This window comes from Sorex fumeus, unplaced genomic scaffold (assembly GCF_029834395.1).
Source record: "Sorex fumeus unplaced genomic scaffold, SorFum_2.1 ptg000033l, whole genome shotgun sequence".
NCBI classification, from domain to species: domain Eukaryota; kingdom Metazoa; phylum Chordata; class Mammalia; order Eulipotyphla; family Soricidae; genus Sorex; species Sorex fumeus.
The window spans coordinates 7952199-7979021 of record NW_026606090.1 but is presented as its reverse complement, the minus strand read 5'-3'; the positions used below and the strand labels follow the sequence as shown (position 1 = coordinate 7979021).

Here is a 26823-nt window from a genome sequence, read left to right as displayed (position 1 = left end):
ATACCAAAAGTTACCTTTATGTAAGAAGAAAGAGTAATGAATGTGGGAGAGTCAGTCTTCTACCATTTTGGGAAGTATGATAGGGTGTATGTATGTCTGTGTGCACATGTGTGTATATGCCCATGTGTGTGTGGGGGGGGGGAAGAGGGGGTACCAGGATCAAACTCAGGGTTTCATGCAATGTAAGACAAGTGCTCTATTGCTTAACCCTGGCCCAGAATGCCAGGCTCTTTAGGAAGAGAAACTTACTCTTGTTAGGAGGATTTCTTCTGGAACAGTAATGTCTCAACCTATTCCTGAATTGATGCATTCCAAAGATTCTCTTTCCTTTTGAGAAGAATTTAAAGCATTCAACTGTTCTTAAAACCTAAAGTTGTTTCAGCTGATACCTGATCAATACCTATAGCAAGTTGTTTATTTTTTTGCTTTGATTTTCTGAGGACAGTTTTGCAAATGCTATGGAGAGAGCCACAAACATTTCCTTCTCCATATTCACCATTTTCCCACTTCAATCAAAAAATTAAGACATGGATTTAAGTGATGACTTTTCTGGGTCTATATCTGTCTCCAGAGTCACAGATATATATCTGGGTATAGAATACAAATTGTCAAAACCTATTGATTTTTCTATCTTCTGAAAAGTAAAAATTTCAATTGGTCAGAAAGTTCAGTTGGAAATGATTGGATTATAATAAGAACTAAAGAAAGTTTCCACTATCTTTTAAAATTTTCCTCTTTTAGTGAAAATTTCACTGTCATTAAAATGTCACTTTAATTATTAGCCTGATTACAGAAATATTTTATGAAGCCAAAGTAATGCCAGCAAAACACAGTCATTTCTCCAGATAGACTTTTACTGTTAAATATTAACGGGGCAATTAATATTTCTTCTAGTGAATAATTCACGAAAAATGAGCATATATACGTATATATACACACACGTGAGCTCTTTTGAAATTTTTCAAAATCACACAGGGAATTCAAAATAGAAAATAGTTATCAAATTTATGACTATATTTTTTTTATTTACAGGTATTTTTCCCCTATAAGTCTTTTGTTTTGTTTTCAGACCACAGCAGTCTGTGCTCAGGGCTTCTCAGTTCAGTTCAATTTAGATGTTGTTCTGATCCGAGTTCCCAGTTTCACGTGTGAGCACTTGATATACTTTAATACCATTTTAAAGGTTAAAAAATAGAAGTACAATATTTTCTTAGCACAGAGTTTGCTGGCACGGCAAGAGTTTTGGGGAGAAAGTGGGGGGCATTAAGGCTCTGAAGACAATAGCACCTGTTCATATGTGTCTGGAGCAATCAAGGAACTGATTAGAATGAAATGAAATGAGGAGTAACCTCTTTTGGAGTTGAAGTGTATGTTTGTCTTACAAAGGGTTAGTGCTTCCTGGTGTCCTTACAGTCATTGTCAAGTAGGATTTGGGGGGGCAGTAAGTTTTACCTGTCACAGATGTGCTGTGATGGCAGGCACCTGTGGAATCCTTTAGTATAGCGATTGGGGTGCATGCCTTACATTGAAAAATAAATGACATGTACTTAGTGTTGAAATTTCTGGGTCTTTGGTTCTCCAGAATCACAGACAGAATCTAGATATAGAATACAAATTGATAGAACCTATTGATTTTTCTACATCTGAAAAATGACATTTTCCATTTGTTCATGACAAGATGACAACTAAGCTACAAAAATAAGTGAAATTATTTCACCAGTCCAGCTGTTCTCACACAATTCTGGACTTAAAAGCACCGTCTGCCCCTCACATCATCTTTGTCAGATCTTCCCCATGGGGCAGGAAACACCCAACCCATTTCCTTTTCTGCCCTTTGTCACCTGCAATATTTCCAAGTTTCCAAGTCCTCTGTCAGCCCTGACCGGTCTTTTTTTGGGGGGAGAGGGGTCACACCCAGTGATGCTCAGGGGTTACTCCTGGCTTTGCTCTCAGGAATTACTCCTGGCGGAGCTCCGGGGACCATATGGGGTGTTGGGGATTGAACCTGGGTCCGCTGCATGCAAGGCCCTACCCGCTGTGCTGTCGCTCTGGCCCCAGCCCTGACTGTAACATTTAAATGTGTAAAGAGGCTCCCACATGTGCCTCTATACTCAGATTTGCCCCTGCATTGTCGTATTTCTCCTTTGTGATGAACAGCACCTTTCTCCAGCCAGCCCAGTAAGCATTTTCTGCGCTCATCATTGGGATGAGCACCTCCACACCATCCTGTTTACTTTCCCACAACTCCATAAGCTCCACTGATTTTTCATAAAGCCATTAAGACACACCATGTCTCAAGCTGAGGATTTGCTGAACACAGAGGTCGAGGAGCTGACGTTCCGAGGGGAAACCCAGGGAGTGGCAGAAACATGTCTCAATTCCCAGTAAAGTTCTTTTCCTTGAGTAATCTGAATACATTTTTATGTATTTTTGTGTAGCCATGAAAATGAGGAGCTCCAGATTGGCAGGTAAATAGGTTTATTTGTACAAAGTGGGGGGTAGAGGGTACTGCCTTTTAAGAAAATACACAAATGCCTCAAATTCAGGAGGATTGTGTGCTTCTTACTTAAGGTTCATCAGTCTGCAAATATTTGTGAAAAGTCCAATGCTAGCCCAACTCTGAGATGTGACCGGGATACTGGGGAGGCTGGATCACTCTTGGAAAATGTTCCTGTTAAATGATCAAGCAATTCATGTGCTAAAGTATTTTTATTTTTTTACTATTTTTTACAGTGTTAGTTTGCATGTGAAACACACATCAAAGGCTACAATGCAAGCAGAGTCTTGGACTTGATCTGCTATTGTATGGCTTCCCCAAAGGTCAGCTATGAGTGAACCCTGACCTCAGAGGGAGGTAGACCCCAAGCACAGCTGGGTGTGAGCCCCGCTCCCCCTCCACATATAAAAAAATAAGTAGATGAATAAGACTTGGAAAAGGAAAAATCTTAGGCCATAACTGAAAAGAACGTTTTTCACAGTAAGCTCAAACACACAAAACTAGTAGTTTTTAAAGAAATAGCCCCAGTTTGAAGAGAATGAATAGAATTGGTTAAAAACTCCACCACCACAGATTTAGTTGAGCAGTAGAAAGACTTCATCTCAGGTTTCTAGAATGTTCTCCTGAATGTGAATTCAGTAGAAACAAGAGAAACAGGAGCTTTGGGGGTATGCATGCATGTTGTAAAAAAAAAATCACCATTTTGGGAGCTGGGGGCTACTCAAACAGAGCCTGGGATTTCCACAAATAATTCTCAACCTACCATCTGGAGTTACTGGGAATTGAACCCAGAACCCTGGACCACCTCCTTCAAATCAGTATTAATAAGAGTTTGAGTCCTACATCAGTAGAATCAATCTAAGCTGACAGAGACGCTTGCAAATGCCGGTTTTAAGGGCATGCTCTTTGGTCATTGCATAAAGCTCTCATCCCTTGGAGATGAACAGGGCGTGTAGAGATGTGCACTTAATGCAATCAAAGCTGAGATTGGAAGCCAGAGAATGTTTCACTGGGAATTTTCTGTTACACGCACCGCTAATGACCAGTGGGAGCCGGACCACAGAAGGTCAACACCCGAAGCGTATGTTGATCTGCAGCAAACTGGAGTCCTGGCTGCCGGCTCGGGTCCCTGGGCTCAGACATCTGCCCCATGTGACCCCCCCATCTCCTCACCCCCCATCCAGTACTGCGATCCACTCTCGCACACCCACCATACTTCCATGTCCTGCCTCTTGTACCATCTGCGCCGGACTTGCTAAGCCCTAAAATTGCAAACACAAAGGCAACTCCTAGGATGCCATAGCTGCCCTGAGTTCAAGAGTCACCAGTTTGCTACTTGGGGGGTGTGCCAGTGTTTCTCTGACAAGGTTATTATTGAGTCGGAAGCAGGAAATGCTTTCAAGTACTGCAGCCAACTCAGGACCCCCTGAGGAGGCCGTCCTGTAGGATAAAATCTGCTCTGGGAAATCACATCCCTTTTGGCCTTTCATGGCCACCCCACTGGGTTGCAAGTATCCTGTTTTTATAACTTTCAGATGAAAAAAAGAAAAATTGTATTGAAACGTGTGGTGAAGCCTTTCAGAGGAAACTTCTGTTCTTGGTGTGGTGAGAAGGGGGGTTGCATTTTAATGCATTTTAATCTGTGGCAGATTAAAATAAGTGGAACTTCATGTTGCCCTTGTCCAGAGATAGACTTCACAGTTGAGTTTAGGATTTGAGAGCCCTCAGGACAGAAAGCAGAAAGCTGTTCCTCGGAGATTTGTCAGCAGCTCTTCCCCAAGCCTCCTTTTCTCTTCACTGGGCTTTTGTATCAGATTCTCCTGGTTGAGTGAGGAAAAAGAGCACAGTGAATTGGGAGAGTCAGCTTTCTGCCCTGCTTCTGTGAAGGTTGAGGGGTATTTGTACTCAGAGAAAAAAAACGATATAGAAACCTTCTTGAGATGTCCCATGCATCTCACAATCTTTCATCTCTGTGTTGACTGAAAGTAACACTACTGCCTTTGGTTTATGCTAAGCTCTGGCGTCAGAGCAGTAATCACAGATTGACCTCATTGTGGGGTGTATCTGCTGAGTCTACCTGGAAGCAGAGAGGAATATGTATTTCTGTGCAGGAAGGTGCTTTGGACCTCCAATAACGGCCATTTCTGTATGTACATTTTCACCTCTCCTCTTAATTCATTTTTTTGGTCATTGTTATTGCTTTTTGTTTTTGGGGTCGTACCTGGCTATGCTCCTGGCTCTGCACTCAGTGATCACTTCTGGCAGTGCTCAGGGCACCATATGGGGTACCGGAAATTAAACCCTAGTTGATTGTGGTTAATAAGACAGGTGCTCTACCATGCTGTACTATCTCTCTGCCTCCTCTCCTCTTAATTCTTGATTCTTCTCTTAATTCTGTGCTTGAAATCCTCAGCATTGATCAAAACAACACTTTCCCATACATGCGTTTTCTCACTTTGGCAAAGCTGAATTTCTGGAAGCGTCCAGATTTTAGCAAAGCCTACCCAGACTCAGTGGTGAGTAAAGTTCCTGGGCAGGGTTGCCCCTACATAACATTTTCATTGCCATCCAGATCACTGGGGACTTTTTTTTTGGGGGGGGTGGCTAAAATATCATAGATGAACCATAAGTCTTGCACGTGTGTCTACTTTGTAGAAGCTGGAATCAAGAAAGAAAACCAGTTAGGAAAACTTGATACTGTGTCACCACAAAGGCAGTCCTTGTCATGCCCTGTCCCTAGAGAACGTTCTAGGCATTCAGTGACACCTGTTGCCACCCTCAGACTAGCATCTCCCCAGTGAATTTCTAGACTTCTTTCCAGGGGCCTCTTCATCCCTGCTGGATCAGAGGCTATTTCTCGCTTCCCCTACTCCTGGAATTCTTTTACTGGGAGACAAACCATAGCTGGAAGTGCTCAGGGCTAACTCCTGGCTCTGTGCTTAGGGATCACTCCTATGGGTACCCGCCCTATCTGTGGTGTCGCGAATTGAACCCTGATCAGCCGTGTGAAAGGCAAACACCTTAACTGCTGTATTATTTCTTCAGTCTGGAATCCTTTTTCAAACAAACAAACAAACAAAAACCCAAGAATGATACGGCAATTTGTCTGAGCTCCTGAAACTCTTGCAGGGAGACTCTTGCAGGGAGGGTGTCAAGTATTTCTGTGTGTTTGTTTTTAAAAGCAGCCTGGGTTTGGCTCCTTCTTCCTAATTCCCAAGCAACTGTGTTTCCAGCCTCTTCATTGTTTCTCCTGGTAGATAGGAGGAGAGGGATGCCAGCCAAGAACTCTCTTTCGGGCAGGCGCATGCTGCTTTGCAAGTGCCCTTGACTTCTGTGGCTGTGTAGACAAGGGCATAACCTTGGTTATCACAAAAGAAGTCATCTCAGCGCCCAGAGGGAGGAATTCATAGTCACTACTGCTCCGCTGCTGCTTTGGAGGGGTGAACTAGACCAGCATGTGAGACCCTCCATCATGGGTCAGCAGAGGCTAGACATGCGATCGTCCAACAAAGAACTGTGTGACTTTGGGAACTTTCTAAGCTCTTTCATCACCTATGAATTGAGCCTAAGAATAGTTCCTTCTTGAGAGTACCACTGTGGGTATGACTGACTGAAGGCACATGACTTCTTGGCTATGGGGCGGGTCCTACTTTTAGACTCTAATAAATGTCACGTAAGGTATACGGTCCCGTGTTCCAATTGGAAGAACTGTCTAGGCACAACCACGAATGGGATATATATAACACATAGGGGTGTGTGTGTGTGTGTGTGTGTGTGTGTGTGTGTGTGTTCAAGAATTGAAACCAGGACTTCACACATGCAAGGCAAGTGCCCTACTGCTAAAACACATCCCCATTGACCCTAGATTTTACATACATTTTTAAGTACATAGGGGAAAGGACATCATTGTCCTTTGGGGACCTAGTATTTATTAATTTTAATTTTTCTATTGAATCACTGAGATACACAGCTACAAGGTTGTTCATGATTGGGTTTCAGTTCTATAATGTTCCAACACCCATCTCTTCACCAATGTACATTTCCTACCACCGATGTCTTCAGTTTCCCTCTTTCCCCCTCCCCACCTGCCTCTGTGGCAGGCACTTTTTTGCTTTGTCTTTCTCTCTCTCTCTTTCTCTCTCTCTCTCTCTCTGCCTTACAGTTTGCAATACAAATACTGAAAGGTTATCCTTTATCTCCCTTTACCTACTTTCAACACTCGCTCAGTTCTCGTCCAGAGTGATCATTTCTAATGGGACTTAATATCATAAAATTTTTGTTGTTTCATAGTGAGTTGTGCTGTGCGTGCAATACTGACTTGACAAGTGGTAGCGTGCCCATTACCTTTCCCTTGTAAATGACATGGAAAGCGCATTGGAGCTGGGAATCTTGCTGGGATTTCGAATCTGTGGCAAACAGCTGAGTCTTTACTTGGGATGCTACGGGACAAGTGACAGTGGAGTCCCCACTGTACCACAGAATAAGCACCCAAGGGGCCTTAGCTGTGGGCTGAGCACACAGGAGATGGGGGCTTCACCCAGAAGGGTGTGGAGCAGGGAGAGGGAGAAAAGGACGAGGAGAACCGGACTGTGATGTATCATTATTTATTTATTTGAGGGAAGGTTTGGGCCACACCTGGTGGTGCTTGGGGCTTCCTCCTGGCTCAGGGATCATTCCAGTGGGGTTTGGGGGAACAAATGCAGTGCTGGAAATCAAACCAGCTTCTGCCATATGTGAGGCGAGTGCCTTACTGCCTATACTCTCCCTTTGGTTGACTTTGATGTCCTTAAACAATGTCCACAAACTGCCGCTGCTCCCTTTTCTGTGAACTATTCCTTGGGGTGTCAAACTGAGCATTGGAACATTTTGTGCCTGAACCTTTGTTGACTTGTGCTCTACACGTTGGAGTCTTTTTGATTTCCGCTCTTAATTTTTCAATGACTCACCCAAGACCCTTTCTTTTGCTCACAGTCTGACAGCAATGCCAGCTTCCTCCGTGCTGCTCGAGCTGGCAACCTGGACAAAGTGGTCGAGTATCTGAAAGGAGGCATCGATATCAACACCTGCAACCAGGTAAGAGCAAGATGGCGCTCAGTAGACGCAGGGAAGAACCTCGTCTGTGCTTACAGATGTCCCTTTTTCTCTTGCTTACTCACAGGTGTATCTGGAGTAACTGTTTGTGGCAAAGTAGATAGATACAAAGTAATGCTTGGACGTCAACTTTAATTATTTTTGGACTATTGTACTTGAGGTTATAATTAAAACATGGTTATAGTAGTAGGCCTGGAGCGATAGCACAGCGGTAGGGCATTTGCCTTGCATGCGGCCAACTTGGCCGACCTGAGTTCAATTCCTATGCCCCTCTCGGAGAGCACAGCAAGCTACCCAGAGTATCTCGCCTGCATGGCAAAGCCTGGTAAGGTACCCATGATGTATTTGATATGCCAAACACAGTAACAACAAGCCTCACAATGGAGACATTTCTGGGCCCGCTTGGGCAATTCGATAAACAACGGGAGGGCAGTGCTACAGTACCACAGTGGTTATAGTAGTGTTAATGTTTATGGTTTGGTGGTATGCAGGTACCACACCTCACCACCACCAAAGTATGCAAGACCCTCTACCAATGTCCTTATATCACTTCTAGCTCAACTCTTCATTCTCCTCCAACTTTTTACCAATGTTCATTTGTATTCTCAGTTTTATAATTCAAGGCCAAGGGTCTATTATCTTTTCTTTTTTTTTTCTTTTTGAGTCATACCCAGTGATGCTCACGAGTTGCTACTGGCTTTGTACTCAGGAATTACTCTGGCCAGTGCTTGGAGGACCTTATAGGATACTGGGACTAGAACTCTGGTCGGCTGTGTGTAAGGCTAACGCCCAACCCACTGTCCTATTGCTCCGGCCCTGGTTCTGTTATCTTTTGACATTGTTTATTCCCTTGTTTTATTTCTTTGTATGCCACAAATCAGTGAGAGCATATGATATTTGTTCTTCTCCCTCTGACTTATTTCACTTAGCATCTTGCCCTCCACATTGCAGTAAACTGCAAGATCTCATCTTGTCTTGTATTTATATAGACCACAGCTTCTTTATCCATTTATTGTCAGTTTTGTACAAAATAATCTGAAATGCTACCAAAGATGATGCTTTTGGCCAATGATAGTTTATTTCTCACTTATCATCCACAAATTACCCAGACTCTGGCTTCTTAATTATGTTTTGTTTACATATAACTGATAATTTCAATTTGGAAGAGTGAAATAAAAGAATAAAACTAAATACATTGCCCCTTTAAAAAATTAGTTTTAAATTTTGCATTCAAATGAGAGGAGGCTGAAACTATTGGCTTGAATGAAGTGCAGGGAGCATTGATCAACCATCTGAGAAGTTTAGACAATATCAACCTCCTGGATATTATGTGATCTCAAGGATATTGAGATTTTTTATTAAGATTTTTATGCTATGAATTAAAGTGTCTGGTGGAATGACTTGTGCATTATAGTGCTCAGTGTTGATTACTTGTATGTGTGCGTGAGACACTAATTGAGAATACCTAGCTGAGGTGTGGCTTATTCTCACTGCTCTTAAGTTAACTGGAGACTGATTCCATCATTGGATCCTAAGCTGCCCACATGCCTGTTTCTGTTTTCTGAGTTATGCTCAGCCTATAGTCTCTGAATTTAGTAAACCTTTCAAATACAACTTGTTTTGTCTTGGTTTGGCGTTTGAGCCACATCTGGCGGTGCTCAGGGCTGACTCCTGGGTCTGTGCTCAGGGATCACTCCTGCCAGGGCTCAGAGTCCATATGGAGTGCCAGGGATCAAACCTGGGTTACCTGTGTGCAAAGAAAGTGCCCTATGTGCTATATTATCACTCTGTTCCCTCCACTACAAATTGGATTTAGATTCCATTTTTTTTAAATCAGAACTCAAATCTGCCCATACTCAAATGTACCCTCCTAATTTTTCTAAGCACTGGCTCAAGCTTTAGCAGTTTCCTGTCCCTCCTGTTCCCTCCTGCTACCCCCTACTGTCTTTCTTGGTCCAATTTGTATCAACATCTGCATTCAATCCGAACCTACCTAGCCGGTCACCTACCCGGGTTACCATAACAGCCTCCTGAACTATGTCTCCAGGCTGACCCACGCTTCTAGTCAATCTCCACATAATGCCTGGAATTTTCCTTCTTAAAAATAAAATCAAATCGTGGTATTCCCCTCCCCACAAACCAAACCAAACCAAACCAAACCAAACCAAACCAAACCAAACCAAACCACCTCCTGACTCCCAGTACCTAGGCTGGTGAGTTGGCTGGATCCAAATCACCTGATGAATTTTGCAAAGGGCACAGGATTCCAGTGCTCCTCTCCAGAGCGACACCCCCCCCCCACAGTCCTGCAGAAAACTTCTAGACCATAGGCAGAGTTTCTGATCCTTTAGAGGAGTACATCTCGTAGTATGAAAACCATGTGGAGAGGGAGGGGCTGGAGAGATAGTACAGCGGCTGGGGTGACTTGCACATGGCTAAGCCAGGTTACATCCCCCCATATGGTCCCTGAGAATGGCCAGGAGTACTACTCCACACAGAGTAATGCTCCTGAGTGCAGAGCGAGGAGTAACTCCTGAGCATTGCCAGGTGTGACTAAAAGGAACAATAACAATAAAAAGAACAATGCGGAGAGCTACTTGCTGTTGGAGAGGCCATTTCCTGTAACCCAAGCATCCCATAAACTCTTTGGGAGCAGGATGAGGAGGAGAGATGCTGCCTGCTCTTTACCTGGGCAGTTTGTCCAGGTGGAACTCAGAGCATGCTCCCCAGAGGAATTAGGTCATACCTTATCCCTGTGTTTTGATACTACACTTGATCTTAGCCAAAAGGCTGAGAAGCAGTTATCCTCGTGTTTTGAAAGCTGCAGATTCATCTCTGTCTCCTTGGACATTAGCTGCTGCATGTACCGCCACCAGTGGTCCGAGCCTTACCCCAGAGGGCTGTGCAATGGGCTAGTGCTTTTGCTCTTCCATTATTGAGTCTTTTGTCTTCTCTCGGCATCATAAACAGTAACAGTTTACTTTCTTAGGTGGTAGTAAAATAAAATCCCAGCACTTACACAGTTCTGAATACGACCTATGGAATGAGACCAACTTCTCTCATCCCAGCATGTAACATTTTATTCTACATGCACATTCCTTTTACACATTACCCCCAGCCCCCCATGATCCATCTTTGTATTTGATATCTCTGCGGTATTCTTTTGAATAAATAACTCAGAAAGATAATGACTATTTATAGAGTTACTTTAAATGAAGAAAAATATCCAGAACCCCATCTGGATCTGTGAGCCCATTTCAGTTGAGACTTGAGATTTGAAAATGAAACAGCTTATACTTTAACATGTTAGTCTTTGAAAAGTCTGTTAAATACATTTCTGAAATATGAGTATCGGTCCATCAGCTTTCCGACTGTGGAGTACATGGGAGAGTAAGCCACAGAACTATTAGTTGAAATAGGTTAAATGATCATAATGAATAACAAGAAAAGAATTCAGGGAAAATGAAGTAGGCTTCAGTCAAACCAAGTCCACTTCCTCCTAAAGTCTAGCAATGAAATGAATTGTAGTAAAGGTCTTGGAGGGTTGTTTGCTTTTCATTCCCTGAAGTACTTAGAGGTACTTCAGGGAAGGACATGGTTTGACAGAAGTCTGCCTCATTTCCCGTGAATTCTTTTTTGGTTAGAGTTCTGTGACTCACTCTCCAGTGTTCTCCACTGTTGGAAAGCTGATGGACTGATCCTCATGGAGGTACTGGGGACCAAGCCTGGCCTCCCACATCCCACTAGCCCTTTGAGCCTTCTTGGGCTCTGTGTTTGGGGATCACTCCTGCGATGCTCATGGAACCAGGTGGTGCTGGAATTGAATTGAATTGGCCACAGGCAATGCAAGTGCTTTAACTCCAATACTTATCTCTCCGGACACCTCCTTCCCCGCCCCACCAAGTTTTTTTCTCCCATGAGAAATCTCTCAGCTCTTTTTTCCTTCAGCCCTGTCGACAAACTTAATTTCCCAAGTTCCCTCAAGAAATTTTTAGCAGCCTAAAGTATTTTTCTTGTAGTGTTGAACTTGCATATCTTTATTTTAATTAATTATTTAATTAATTTATTTTGCTTTTTGGGTCACACTTGGCATTGCACAGTGGTTACTCCTGGCTCATGCACTGAGGAATTACTCCTGGTGGTGCTTGGGGTACTGTATGGGATGTTAGGAATCGAACCCTGGTCAGCCGTGTGCAAAGCAAACATCCTACCTGCTGTGCTATCGCTCCAGCCCCACATGTTTTTATTAAAAGGAAGAACATTTATATCAATGAAACGTCAACAAAGTGTCAAGAAACCACAGAAAACTTAGAGTCTAGGGGGATTGTTTTGATCTCTGGCCATGCATAGAGCTCTGAGCACCACAGGGAGTCACAAACCAGTCAGAACCAGGGGTAACCCAAGTACCACTGGGTGTGACCCACAAACCAAGCCAAATTAAAAATAAATATCTTAGAGCCCCAAAGGTCCATTGTCAGACATACCACTTGATCACTTCTGTTCAGAAGGAAACTTCCCCCCTTATTTTCCAATACAAAGAACTCAATTTTCATATCACCTGGGTACAATCTAAATTAAATTAGGAAGTAATAAAAGGACTTCCCAAAGGCACATATGTGTTCATTGCTATTATTGAATAAAATTCACCAAGAGTCATTCAGATTAAAATGCTTCCCCAGTACGCAATGGACTTTTCCCCTCAGGCGCCTGAGCTTACTAGGTTGGAGGTTAATGGTGTTGGTTCTTTATTATTCATCATCAAGTGTGTCTACTCAACAGAGACAGGGGAAGTAAAGTGACTAAAGGTAACTAGTCATCTACTCTCTTTCAGACTTCATGCTGGGGGGCTTGTATGTGGGACAAATCAAAAGAGGAAAAAGTTGTCTGAGGCCGACCCTTCCCTGACTCCCCAAACCATTATTGACTGAGAGCTGTTCCTATTCAGGTTTGATCTGCTTTGGAACAGTTCTCCTTAGGAGAGGGCATCAGTGCTTTCAGTGCTGTACAGATTTATTTTATTTTATTTTTGTTGTTGTTTGACTTTTTGGATCACACCCAGTGATGCACAGGGTTTACTCCTGGCTCTGTACTCAGGAATGACTCCTGGTGGTGCTCAGGGAACCATATGGGATGCTGGGAATTGAACCTGGGTCAGCTGAATGCAAGGCAAACGCCTTTCCCACTGTACTATCGCTCCAGTCCCCAGTGCTGTACTATACAGCTTTATCTTGAAGCTCCAACTTCTATGTAGCCCATCACTGCCCATATTAAAGAGAACTTTACACATCCTAAGATTCACATAATAAGTAATGGAGCATTTCTGCCAAAGAGCACCACCACCAGGCTTCCTAACGAAAGGCAAATAAAATATAGAAAAAGCATTTATAGAAATATAGAGAAAATAGAAAAATATAGTAAAATAAAGAAATCATTTTAGCCCCAGCCACTTCTCCTTCAGCTACGGAGAAGCTCAGCACTAATGCAGCATGGGAAAAGGTGAGAAGGAAAGTGGATCCCCTATTTTGTTTGTAAGCCTGAGTTTCTGGGGAGCTTTAAGACATCTCTCACAGAAACCAGAACTTTCTGTTCCCTGTTATATTTCTCAATGAGAGACAATCTGCACCGCTCCAGCCTTCCAAAAATACCAGGTGTGTTGGCGTGCTAAGATGCCTTGAACTGAAATTGGGTTGGAAATGTTTTTTCTTTATAAAATGGGTCTTATAACTACTATGAGGAATTGTGAAATTGAATCATAGAACACAATTTGACTTCTAATCATTTATAGGCTTTGGGAAGAATTTATAAATTTGGAACAGTCTAGTAATTTTTTTTAAAGCTTCAGTTTCTTTTCTTCCAAGTGATTACAGATCTGTTAAGTTTTAGATAAAATATGAAACTGGTAATTTACCTTGTCCTCTCTCAGAAATTCTGAAAAAATTAATACCATTAGCATTTTTGTGTTTCTGGAATGCTCATAGAGTAATGTTTCACTCCTGAATTTAGTGTTCATGGTCTAATCATGTTATTGTTAGATAAAACAAGATTAACAATCAAATATTAAAAATAGTCTGTAATCTTTTTTGGTGTGTTATTTTGGTATTTTTGTTTGTTTTTGAGGGTATACCAGGAAGTGTTTAGGGGAATTATAGTTCTGTCTTGGGGTGACCCCTGGCAGTATTCAGGAGACCATGAGTGAGTGATGTCAGAGACTCAAACCAGGGCCAGCAGGAAGCCAGGAAAGTACCTTATCCCCTTTACTATTTCTCTGGCCCTAGACTCTAGAATCTTCTCATTAAAAATTCATGGTCATTTATGCGACAATAAAAGCCTTCAATTTTTTTTCCCCAGACACTTTCACCATACATAAAATTTACTCATTCCATTGCAGTATCTTCCAGGTGGAGAATTTCACTGATCATTTATTGGATATAATTCCAGACCCTACAGTAAAGGCTAATAGTTCCTGCAGTGTTCCAACTTTTGATTCTCACCTTTACCACTAAGGTGCCAAGGGGCTGTGTTATTAGCTCGATTCTGTGTTTCCAAAATATTACCAATGTTCTTAAAATACCAGGACTTTCGCGAGAGGAAGGTACACCCAGTGATGACTTTCACAGATGCTCATGGTGCTGTGACTCAGACCATAAGGCATTTTTGAAAGTCATGCTAGAAATGTGGGTACTGGGCTGTGGAGTTGGCTCCAAGGGCTGGAGCACAATCTTTGCGAAGGGGATCCCCAGACTTAACCCCTGGCATTGAGTGCCCCCTCCCTCCAGTATTGTCAGATGTGGCCCATGGACAAACAAACCAATGCGCAATGAGTGTTGGAATCCAAATGCTAATCTCAGTCACTCACCCTCTAAATGACCTTGAACAGCCTTCTTCCCCCAACAGTACCCCCATCTGTAAAATAAGCATTTTCATAATGCGGAAGTCCACAGTTATTGTGATCTTTGCCAGGATACTGCAACATGTCAGCAGAGAAACCTGCAGTCAGTGAGCATTTAAAAAATGATTTTCTCAGGGCTGGAGCGATAGCACAGCGGGTAGGGTGTTTGCCTTGCACGCGGCCAACCTGGGTTCAATTCCCAACATCCCATATGGTCCCCGGAGCACTGCCAGGAGAGATTCCTGAGTGCAGAGCCAGGAGTAACCCCTGAGCATCGCTGGGTGTGACCCCAAAAGCAAAAAACAAAAAACAAAATAAATGATCTTCTTTATTTGAATACTCTCACTAGTTTGATATTTTATTCTCAGCCTAAATTTTGGCAAAAGCGGTGCTGCTCCCCACAGGAAATAGGGGACATCAAAGACATTAAACTGGTCATCAAAAAGGAAAACTCATGTCTCGTAGCAATTTTGAACCAATGACTGTTTACCTGACTTAAACTAAAGTCTCTTTTCTAAAACTAAAATATTTTTCATAAATAACCATTTGGATCCGTCTGACCTGAACCTCTTTTTAAAAAAGCCAGAAACAATTCCATTAGCTTGGGACTTTATCAAGCCAACAGAAATGAATGGCAGAGAATTAAGTTTGTGGAACTGAAATACAGAATGAGTTGTAGGCAGCTTTCTCACCACTTAAATAAAGGAAAAAGAATGTAGTTCCATCTCTGCATATTTGGTAAGGAGTTGCATGTAAAATTTTGCTTCTTATAAATCTCTTTTCTAAAATTTTTTTATTACAGCTCTGTGATTTGCAAAGTTTTTCATAATAGAATATGAGGCATACTTAGTATTCTAATACTGATCCCACCACCAGTGTCAGTTTCCCTCCATCATGTCCCAGGATTCTGTGCTCATTATTGCCCCCTCAATTAAAGATGCAAAAGGAAGCATATCTGTTTGCTGCCAGCTATGTGTATACTTTTTTTTTCTTTTTGGCCACACCCATGATGCTTAGAAATTACTCCTGATGCGGTTCGGGGACCCTGTGGATGCTAGGGATCAAACTCGGTCAGCTTTAGGTGTCTTACCCACTGTACTGCTGCTCTGGCCCTATCCTGATGTTTTTCTGATTCTGTAATTTTCCTCAGGGCATTATTACAAGTCCTTACCCTATACTGAATAACGCTGACTCAGGTTAAGTTTGGATAATGCCTGCCAACTAGTTTAAGTGTTTACAAACATTCAGTTTCAGTATCAATTGTGGCTCAATATGCAGTAATTCTCATGGAGGTTTTTCATCAAAAACTTATCCACAGATTCCAAAAGTTTGCCTCTAATTAGAACTGTACAGATTTATGACAGAAATGCAAGTTGCTTCTTTTCTGAAAATGCCCAGAGGGGCAATTTTATTCTAATTATTTCTGTGCTGTCTTCCTATGTACTCTGTTGCCTTGGTTTGGATAGGAAAAGAACCATTCATATTCCAGGAATTCTCTGGAATGCTTTCTTCCAATGGCAAAGATTTTCATATGATTTTTGATTTACCCCATTTTTATTGCGCACCGTGATGTGTAGTGTTGTTTGTGATAGTGTTGCCCAGACATTGTTCCAACCACCACACCCTCCGCCAAGAATGGCTGCATCCTTCCACCAGCATCGCACGGACCTCTTCCCATCCTCCTTATTTTCATATGGATTTTCATAGGGATCTTGGGATGAATTTTTATTTTTGTTATGTAGGAGTATTGCTATTTATTCAGCCACCGATTAGGCTGATTGAATTGTGCATGAACTCCACCTTATTTTTTCCCCATTTTTTATAATACTATTTATTGAATCACCATGAGAGCAGTTACAAAGCTTTTGGGTCTAAGTCTTGGTCATACAATGAAACACCCATACCTTCACCAGTGCCCATACTCCACCACCAAAAACCCCAGTATACCCCCATCCCACACTCTCTCTCTACCTGTGGGGCAGATGATTTCCACATTACTCTCTCTCTACTTTGATTACATTTAATATTTTGACACCAGACCCACCATTTTATTTGGGATTTTACACAAACAGATCTGCCGAAAAGGCAACAGTCGACAATTTGTTTTCTATTGCTAGTTATGAATAACATATGATAACATATGTAGCATATGTAGTAGCCACGCGATTTTGAAATTCTGAAATTTTAACTATTAAATCTGGAGGGATTTCTTGCCAAAACCTGCAGGGTTCCGAGATTTGTTCTTTTAGGCATCTTGATCAGGAGCCAGAGAGGCCGTTTGTGGGCCGTTTGTGGGTGGTCTTGTTGGGACAGGGAGGAAAGGGCCAACTCCACCCCCATCCCGTGAGGACCCTCATGTCTTGTAACTGCGGGCACAAATATGATTGTCCAATGGCCTCTGGAGGGTGGCAGCCACTGAACCGCCAAGGGTGAGCAGGCATGGGGACAGAACCCTTTCCCCCCTGGGGTGGCCCGGCAACAGTAACCTACTGTGGGGTCCAGACGCATTTCTATCAAAAGCTTCTGGGTTCCAAGATTTGTTTCTGAGTCTCTGGGGTCATGGCCATTAGGCAGCTTGATCAGGAGCCTGAGAGGCCATTTGTGGGCGGTGACTTGGGGTCTTGTTGGGACAGGGAGGAACGGGCTGGCTCCACCCCCATCCTGTGAGGCCCTGCGTGTCTTGTCACTGTGGGCCCAAACCTGACTGTCCAAAGTCCTCTGGCGGATGGCAGCCACCGAGCTGCCACAATGGAGCAGGTGGAGGGACAGTACCCATTCCCCCCTAGGGTGGCCCGGCGACTGTAGCCTACTGTGCAGTCCAGACGCATTTCTGCCAAAAGCTGCTGGGTTTTGAGATTTGTTTCTGAGTCTCTGGGTTCCTGGCCATTAAGCAGCTTGATCAGGAGCTAGAGAGGCCGTTCGTTGGCGGCGAGTTGGGGTCTCGTTGGGATGGGGAGAGTGCTCTGGAGAGACCATCTCTGATGCACAGTGGGGAAGGGGAGGAGGGTCTGTGGTGGGGAGAAAATGCAGCAGGGAAGCCAGGATGCCCCCAGGGAGCATTATGGCACCTTAGAGAGGGGGCAGAAGAGAGACCAAAGGAGCTGAGCAAGGAAGCATGTCAAGAAGCTTTCTTTCCAGAATGTTCCAGGGAGACTATGGTGGAAGTAGAATCCCTTGGACAGAGCATGCTGGGTATGGTCACAGCCTCCCAAGAAGGCCAGAGAGAAGGAAGGCCAGAGAGAAGGTCTTGGAAGCCACTGAAGAACATTGGCTTTCACAGGGAGAAGTGACCAAGGCGTTTTTAGCTCTCAGGTGGCCCAAATGGACTTGAGTTTTCAGAGCTGTCCTCCAGCTGGAAGGAAGGCAGGGAGAAGGCAGGAGGGCCTTGGGGATGCCTCGGGTGGGAGAGCGTGGCTGTCTCCCTAGGAGTGGCAAGTGGGGCACCACGGGATTTTTCTGGAGATCCTTGGAAAGCGGAGCAGATTTTTTTAACACAATCAAACTAGGAATGTGAATAAAAGAGAGAATTCGGGGATGAAGTGTGGGGTCCCCAGGAGAGTCGGGAAGGTGAGGGTTGCATGAGCTGAGGTGGGAAGGGCTGCGTGGAGGTTGGGGGGACTAAGTGGAATTACACTCCACAGCATGTGGGGGTGCCATGTAGGGCCAGTCTGAAGGGGGGACTGTGCTTGTGGCATGCTTAATGGCTGAGGGGAGAGTAAAGGGTGCTCTAACCTTGGGAAAGGGTTGATGAGGAAACAGTGTGAGGTTTCCATAGTTGAAGCCTGTCTCATGAGCTAGGGGAGAAGGCAGCTGGAATAGAGGTGGGATCACTAAGACAATGATGGTTGGAGGAATCGGTCGGGATGGGAGATGTGTGCTGAAAGTAGATGAAGGACCAAACATGATAACCTCTCAGTATTTGTATTGCAAACCATAATGCCTCAAATTAGAGAGAGAGAGTATGGATGAAATTGTCTGCCATGAAGGCAGGGGGAGGGTTGGAAAGGGGGGAGATACTGGGGACATTGGTGGTGGAGAATGTGCACTGGTGGAGGGATGGGTGTTTGATCTTTGTATGACTGAAACTCAAACATGAAAGCTTTGTAACTGCATCTCACGGTGATTGAATAAAAAAAATGGAAAAAAATCTTCAAACATGAAAAAAAAGTGTGGGGTTTCCTTTGAGAGAGAGACATCAGGCAGTCACAGGGCACCTGTGAGGCAGAAGAGGGAGGCGGGAGGAAAAAGGCTCTCAGGGAGGTGAGAGCTCTTTTCTCATCCAGGGCAACTCCCAGCAGTTTCTCTTGACACTTCCATGTGGACATCAGACTTTTAGTTTCCACAACCATGATGTTTGTTTGTCTGCACCAGGAAGAAGGAAAGGCAAGTCCTACAGAATGGGCCTTCGATGATTAAGAGTATAGAATCATTCTGGAAAGAAAACTTCTTGATGTCTACCCCTATAGATATGGTTAAACTCAGACTTAGAGTTTAGGACTGGAGAGATAGTACAGCAGCTAGGGCACTTGCCTTACACACAGATTTCCTGGGTTCCACCCCCAGCACCTTGTATGGTTCCCAGAGCCTGCCAGAAATCATCCCTGAGCACAGCAGGGTGCAGCTCCCCCTATCAAAAATAAAAGTTAGCCTTAGCGGGGAGGAGGCTCCCAATGGTTTCCATGGGAGAAATAGTGGCTGTCTAGAATGTCACCTTCAGTGCAGGCAGGTGAAACAAAGGTGCTTCTGTGCTGAAGAAATAAAGGTCAGGGTTGGCACTGGATTGATTTTCGATTAATGTCTGATGAAAGAGCAAATGAATCTGGACTTTGGGGTCACTCAGTGAACCAGTCACTTATATGATCCTGGATTTCAAGAAGTCACTTGTGAAAGGAGAACTATTGCTGTAACAGCAGGCTTCCCTTTGTGGCCGGGTTGTTCCCTGCCCACCCTGGGGCACACATCAGGTAGACACGCGACATCACAACAGGCAGATACACAACCTCACAACAGACCTCTAGATCCATAACTTCACAACAGTTCTAGATATACAACTTCTCTAGTTGTATATCTAGAGAAGATAGATATACAGATACACAACTTCACGACAGAGTTCCAGGTAGGCAACTTCACAATAAACTTCTAAGGTATACAACTTTGCAGCAGACTTATAGATCTAAAGCATCACAACAGACAAATCTACAGCTTCACAAAAATCCAATGTTGGACATTCACCCAGGAGAAAGAAATTTTTTTTTTCCCGCTCCCGACAATGGAATAAAATCAATTTAACAGAAAGCTGGGCTGGTCGCAAGCAATTTGACTCAAATTGGAGTAACTGGATGGATGAATTCTGGGTCAGTATTAAGCAGCAGATTTATTAGCTAAGACACCTTTTGATTAAAATTGTCTGCATTTTTTTTTCCAGGAAGTTTGTCCTCAATTGTTAGGAAGTTTCTGGCTAAGCCGTGTTAAGCACTTGTTCTATTTTCTAAATGGGACAATTCAAGACTGATCAGGTTATGTTTAGAAACCATTCCTCACGGCAGTATTTCTGCTCGAGAGAGACAGACAAAGACAAGAGTCTTAGGATAGGGAGTGGGAGAACAACTGAAAACACATCTGTATGTGTCTGTTTGAGGAAATACTAAAATTAAAATTTTGAGTGTTCCCTGAAGTGAGTTCTTGGAATAATCAGTCTTCAACATGATTAAGAGCCAAGACATGACTAGATGATATTTAATTAAATGTGATCATCCAGATGATCCAGAATATATCTTCTATCATTGTTATTTTTAAGGTTGGCAGGAAAATGAAACGTCAAGTTAAAAAAAAATTGTACAGAACTCTGCAATTCATCAGAACACAGCCAGGAATTCCGGACTGAGAAAAGCCTCTCCAGCTTGCAGGCTTCTTCTCTGGGGACTGGCTTCCTGTATTCTGGGTTCTGGGTCAGGCGCTGCAGCTTCAGAGGGAGAACTTATTTCCTGTTTCCAAGGACTTCAGGTGGACACAGTACTGTACTGTGCAGTGACCACACTTAAGGACAAAACGTAAAGAAGGGACGTGAGTAAGGCTCACATCCTGCTCACATCTACATGCGACTCACTCATGAACTCACCCGCCCACGTTTCTGCTTTCTTCTCTCAGGTAGCAGATTAGGTGTAGAAACTTTGTGAATGGGATTAATTCTTGCCCATCTGGTTAGAAAGTAAGTCATGAGACAGAGAAGCCAAAAGTAACCAATTCTGTGTTTGCTCAGAGGATAAAGTGAATGAAACAGCTTGTAGGTTTCAGGTAAGCCTGAAAGTGATAAAAGCAATCTGTAGGAATCATTTTGTTTTGCTAGAAAGGAGTGTTTGTTAGTGGAAAGACTCCTTAAAGGAACTGTCTCCCTCTCCCTTTCAATGACTTCCTCTTTCTTATTCCCACATCCTGGTAGATTTCAGTGTACTAAATTTGGCTTAGTATTAAGTAACTGAAAAAAATAGAGACTAGATATCACTGAAACTCTTCAGTGTTACAGTGTTACAGCCACACTTTTATGTGGCTACTTTGAATATTTACATGCGGTCCCTTGCACAGTCTCCCTGAGATTGCTTTCATATGTGAATAACTCATACTTCCTTTTCCTTCATTACATGTAAGCTTTCCTTGGTCTGGATTTGGTGTTCAATTCACAGCCATTTTTTTAAAAAATCAAAGTCTAAATATTTTTCCATCCCCATACAGTCTCTTCCCTTGTATTTTTTTTGGGGGGTGGAGGGAATAGGGTTGGGGCATATATGCTGAGAGCCACACCTGGTATTGCACAGGAAATAGATCCCGGCCCCAAGTGGGTGACCCAATGTGCTAGAGCTCTAACCCCAACATACATAGCCTGAGCACTAGCCCATTGGTGTCTCTCTCTGGCCCCAGAATTTGTTTGAGACATTTTAGGTTCTGTATTCCCTCTTGCCTCATTTCCTGGAGATGCTTCTCCTTCTGCCTCCCGAGGTTCCAAGACTACAGTCAGATAGTTTGAAGTTTCCTTGTTGATTCTGGTGTACTCCTTTGCCTGCTTGCAATGTTGATTAGTCCTGTGTTGGAAGGAGAAAATTCAGCTTTTTAAAATAACCTCCTCTAGGAAGTGGTACTTGAAATGTTAAACAAGTCAATGCCTAAATATACCATGACAAGTCCTGGGCTCTTGGATATATCTGTTATTTAAAAACCCCTAGAAATTATATCCTTGTATATCATCTCTTCCTAGAACCATATCTCATTACTTTAAGACCCCTAAGGGATCAACCACTCTGCCCCTCTTCTCTAGTTTTTTTTTTTTTAACTTGTATTTTAATTTTTTACTTGGATTTGTTGGGCTTGTCCTGGACATAATATCAGACATTCTAGAATTTGTTCTTGAATTCCTAATTTTAATACTTTGCGACAATCTGTAGTGACCTTAAGGGAAAAAAAAAAACACATTTATCCTAAAATACTAAGTTTTTAGATAGGAGAGACATTTTCTTATTCCACAGAATATCAAATAAAGCTCATGAGAAGTTGAAGTGCAAAGAGCGTTGAAGACTAATTATTATGCAGAATTCAGAGTTTGTTTTTGTTTTATAACCATAGGAGTTAAGAGTGTGGTTCTGAACACATTAGGTAATTTGTAACTCATGATATTCAACTTAGAGTTAAATTAGTTCAGTTAATAGTTTAGAAGGAGGCATGACACATTGAGGATAAAGTCAAATAAATTTCAGACATTTAACATATATTGCTGCTGAATTTTGATGCTTAAAATCTCTTTAAACTGTGACTCATCAGAATTAACTCGTGTTCTTGGAGGTTTGGGGTTAGCAGTCAAATGCCATAGAAGTAGCTCAGCATTAATTTCTCATAAAAATTAAGCTAGAAATGAAACCAGATGAAAATGACATTTAAATGAGAAGATTTAAAACTTCCGCTGGTAAAACAGCAGTTATTGGAATTTTTGACAAGGATAAGTATTAATGGGTCAGGTTCCCATCTCCTGACCAGGTTTTGTTAGAATTCCAGGTACTTTCCAAAAATAAATGCCTCCTTAATTTAAAATAAATTAAGAAATTTCCCAGCTCAGGTAAACTTTGTATTGGACCCCCAAACCCTCAAATTAAACAAATATAAAAACAAAACCCCTCAAAATCCCTGAGGCTGATAAGGACTGTGCTTGCATGGGGCTGACCAGGGTTTGATCCCCATCACCCCACGTGGTCCCCTAGACCCCTCCAGGAGTGACCCCGAAACCCCGAAAGTTTGCAGAACCAAAAGTTAAGACCTGAGCATTGCCAGTTGTGTCCCTTGAACCCTAAATAAATAAATAAATAAATACACGGAACTACTCAAGTTAACTCACTGTAGTTAACTATGCTTCCATGATAGCAGTATGCATCAGTTTTGAATCTGATACACAGACCCAGGTGCTTTGGCTCTTGGAAAAACAAAATCTATGGAGATGTGTGTAATCACCAGGGTGGCTAGGGGGACCCTGCATGGCTCTCTCTCTCTCTGACTGCGTTCGGTGTACAGGTGTACATGGGCCACTCCCTGACCTGGGACGGCTAATGCCATGGGTGGACTAAGGAGGAGGCAAGGGCCAGGCTGGTTGATGATCAGTGGCTATTTATTCCATTCTCCCCACGCGCCTGTTCCAGTCTCACTAAGCTCCCCATTCCAGTCTCACACTGCCCCTCATCCTTATCTCCTCCTGTCTCTCCTGCTCATCTCTCTGCGCTCCATCTCACAGCCTGGGCTCTCTCTCTTCATGTGCCTGCTCCTGCATTCTTCCCCTACACTCTCCTCCCTCTGCCCCTCTTGCTAGTGTCTCTGCACTCCATCTTGCTGCCCTGCTTTCTTTCTAGTCTTGTCTCTCCCCGAATTGTGGGTAGCCACCCACACCCAGGTCAGGTAGCACATCAACATATCAAAAGTCCTTCCTGATGGCCAGTTAGGCTCAAGGGAAGGAAATACCACCTAGGGGTGTTTCTCCTCTCCTTAGTCCAATAACTTAATTAACATCTTAAATAGCATCTTATTTCTACTTCTTTATATTAGACTCAGATTACAGTCCTCAGGCTGGATTAATCATTCCTAATCCTAGCAGAGTCCTATTCCAGTTATTACTTTTTGGATCATGTGATAGCATAGCGGGTAGGGCATTTGCCTTGCATGCAGCCAACATGGCCTACCTGAGTTCAATTCCTCTGCCCCTCTCGGAGAGCCTGGCAAGCTATTGAGAGTATCTTTTCCGCAAGGCAAAGCCTGACAAGCTACTCATGACATGTTCGATATGCCAAACACAGTGACAACAAAGTCTCACGATAGAGACGTTACTGGGCCCGCTCTAGCAAATTGATGAACAATGGGAGGACAGTGACAGTGACAGTGACAGATGTCCATGGCCATGCTCTTAATTTATAGTTAAGTACTATGGCACTTGGGCTGGAGCGATAGCACAGCGGTAGGGCGTTCGCCTTACAAGTGGCCAACATGGCCGACCCGAGTTCGATTCCTCCGCCCCTCTCGGAGAGCCCGGCAAGCTGCCGAGAGTATTCGATATGCCAGACACAGTGACAACAAAGTCTCCAATGGAGACGTTACTGGGCCCGCTCGAGCAAATCGACCATCAACGGGAGGACCTTTACCTTTTTTTTTTACCTTTACTATGGCACTTTGGCCAGGTCCATTTCCATGCTAAGGTAGCTCACTGTTTGCCCTGGGCCATCCAGTCCCTTGTTGGGACCCTGCTTTTGGGATGCTAGGAAGTAAGGGCAACTGAGGCATAAGTTGAGAGAACGGATGCCCAGGAGTGAATGCCATTCGGAGTCAGTTAACTCCCAAATTACAAAAGCATAGTATTAACTGTCTTCCTGTGTCCATACAAAAAGGACATTGCTCTGAATTAACTATGTAAAGAACTTAAGGAGAAGAAAAAAGTAACATTTACAAGTTCACAGAGCACAAAGAAAGAGGTTACAAATAAACACAGGAATGGGAGCACTGTGATGGGAGTAACCTAATAAACCTAAGCTCCCTGTGGCAAGGCGGAAAGGACAAACCAATGTTATCCTACAGAGGTGAGAACTCTTTGTCCCTAAGGTTTTCTGAGGGTGATGGGGAGGGACACTCCCACAGGGTCTGCTGTCCAATCAGGAGGGATTCCTGCTCATCTGTGCTATCCCCCAGGTGCAGCCCCCACCCCTGATCATAGGGGGTCATGGAGGGCACATGCAGCACCCACTGGATGGATGCCCGCTTACTGCCTGCGGGCCCCCCAATAAACATGAATTCCAGAAATGGGAAGTAGGGGGATGCGTGGCTTTATCACCCCTCTTTCGGGGTCACGGCCAAGGGCTTTGGAGATTCCTAGAATGGGGCAGGGCTAATTTGAGGCAGGAGAAAATAGAAATGCTGACCGCAGCCTCTGTGCAGGGGTGTGTTTGTCATCAGGCACAGCACCATCTGGTCCCCAAGGCCGCCTGGTCCCCTTGTCTGCCTGGGCCTCCACACAGAAAATGATGCTTCTACATCTATATTCCATTGTGGGGGTCCAGAAAGCCCCTTAGTGGGACCGTATGGTCTCTAAGTCACTCTGTAACCTGCTGGTAACATAATGGGACACCCCCTGTCACTCACTCTTGGAGAAACTTCCGTCCTGGCCCTTCTGAGTGGACAGGCTGACCAGTGGATTACTCGGTGAGTGTGTTTCCTGGCCACCCCACCTTTCCTAATATGCTCCCAGGCCACGGTACACTGCCCATGTTCTTAGAACGAAGCTTCTCTTTTACCTTGTGCTCCTTCCAAGAGGCAACATAACTCTTGACGACCTGGCACTTCAATCCAGAGATCCAACCCCAAAACCCCAAGCCTCCTCTGTCTGACTCGTTTTTTTCCCAGAGATGGGGCTGGGACAGCTTTTTCTAGCCCTTTGAAAGGAAGGTCTTTGCCCTGAGATTCTTCATGACTCATCTTACCTAACCCCAATGTTTTCCCTTGGTATTTCTTTTTGGTTGGGTATTTGGGCCACACCCAGTGGTTGCTCAGGGCTTATGCCTGACTCTGAGCTTAGGGATCTCTCCTGGTGGGGCTTGGGCAACCATATGAAGTGCCGGGGGTCAAACCCAGGTCATCTGTGTGGAAAGCAAGAGCCCTACACACCGAACTATCTCTCAGGCTGCTAAACTAATCTTCCTCCTCCTCTTCCTCCTCTTCCACAAGTGGCATCTCTTTTTTTTTCTTTTTGGTCACACTCCTGGCTCTGCACTCAGGAATTACTCCTGAGGGTGCTTGGGGGACCATATGGGGTGCTGGGAATCAAACCCTGGTCGGCTGCATGCAGGGCAAACACCCTACCTGCTGTGCTCCAACCCCATATTTTCCATTTTGAATTGGATTCTAGCATGGACCTCAGCTGCTTAGTCATTGCTGACCTAGGGAGGGGAGAGGCATGAACCTCTCGCCTATGGAAAAAGCGTCTGGTTGGGCACTGACCAGAAATTAATCCTAAACCCACCGCCTGATGACTCTGAGGTGTTTCTGGCCTCGCTCACCTGTGATGCATTTTTGGGGGGCAAAATGCGGTGTCAAGTGGGAAAAGTGTATAAGGGTCTGGCTTAGGTGATTCTCTGGCCACAGTGTCACTTAGGCCCATGGCAGAGGGAAGCTGTCAGTAAGATTTTATAACTTTCGGTAGAAGCCCGGTTCTCTCTGGGAAGAGCTCTGGCTTTAGAGGGGTTTCACTGAGGAGCCCCCCACAGAGGGAACCCACATTTCATCTCCCGATCCCTGTGATTGTTCTTCCTGGGTTCACTGTTCCTTTAGTCCATTTTTCAACCCCCCAGACCTGCCACGCTGTGTGTCTCCTCTGGGTGCCAGAAATGTAATTCAGGGTCACAGCACTGCGAAACATGTCTGTTGGTTCTATCTCCTGCCTGGGATCTCACTGCTCATTTTATAAGAACATCCACAAGGAAAAATGGCTCAGAAAATCAGCAAGAGGCTATTGTCCAATCCGCTATAACACTGTGCTTCTTTATTGCCTTATGAAAGAGTGAGTACTTCATTTGTGGAATATAGAATAACATAGTAGGAGACTGATACCCAAGGACAGTAGACACAAGGACCAGGAATATTGCTTCATAGTTGGAAGCCTGCCTCATGAGCTGGGGGAGAAGGCAGCTGGGATAGAAACGGGATCACTAAGACAATGATGGTTGGAGGGATTGCTCAGTGTGGGAGATGTGTGCAGAAAGTAGATACAGGACCAAACGTGATAGCATCTTAGTGTCTGTATTGCAAACCATGATGCCCAAAAGTAGAGAGAGAG

The 26823-nt window shown here is 43.9% G+C and overlaps 1 protein-coding gene across 23 annotated transcripts in view; it reads left to right on the top strand.

Moving 5' to 3' along the window:
- ANK2 (ankyrin 2) overlaps nucleotides 1-26823 on the top strand; it is a 494244-nt gene that overhangs the window by 288180 nt on the left and 179241 nt on the right. For all 23 annotated transcript variants that reach the window (XM_056116828.1, XM_056116827.1, XM_056116850.1 and 20 more), the window contains one exon: nucleotides 7469-7570. In XM_056116828.1, the coding sequence (XP_055972803.1) occupies nucleotides 7469-7570 (102 nt within the window). The remainder of the gene's footprint in view (nucleotides 1-7468; nucleotides 7571-26823) is intronic.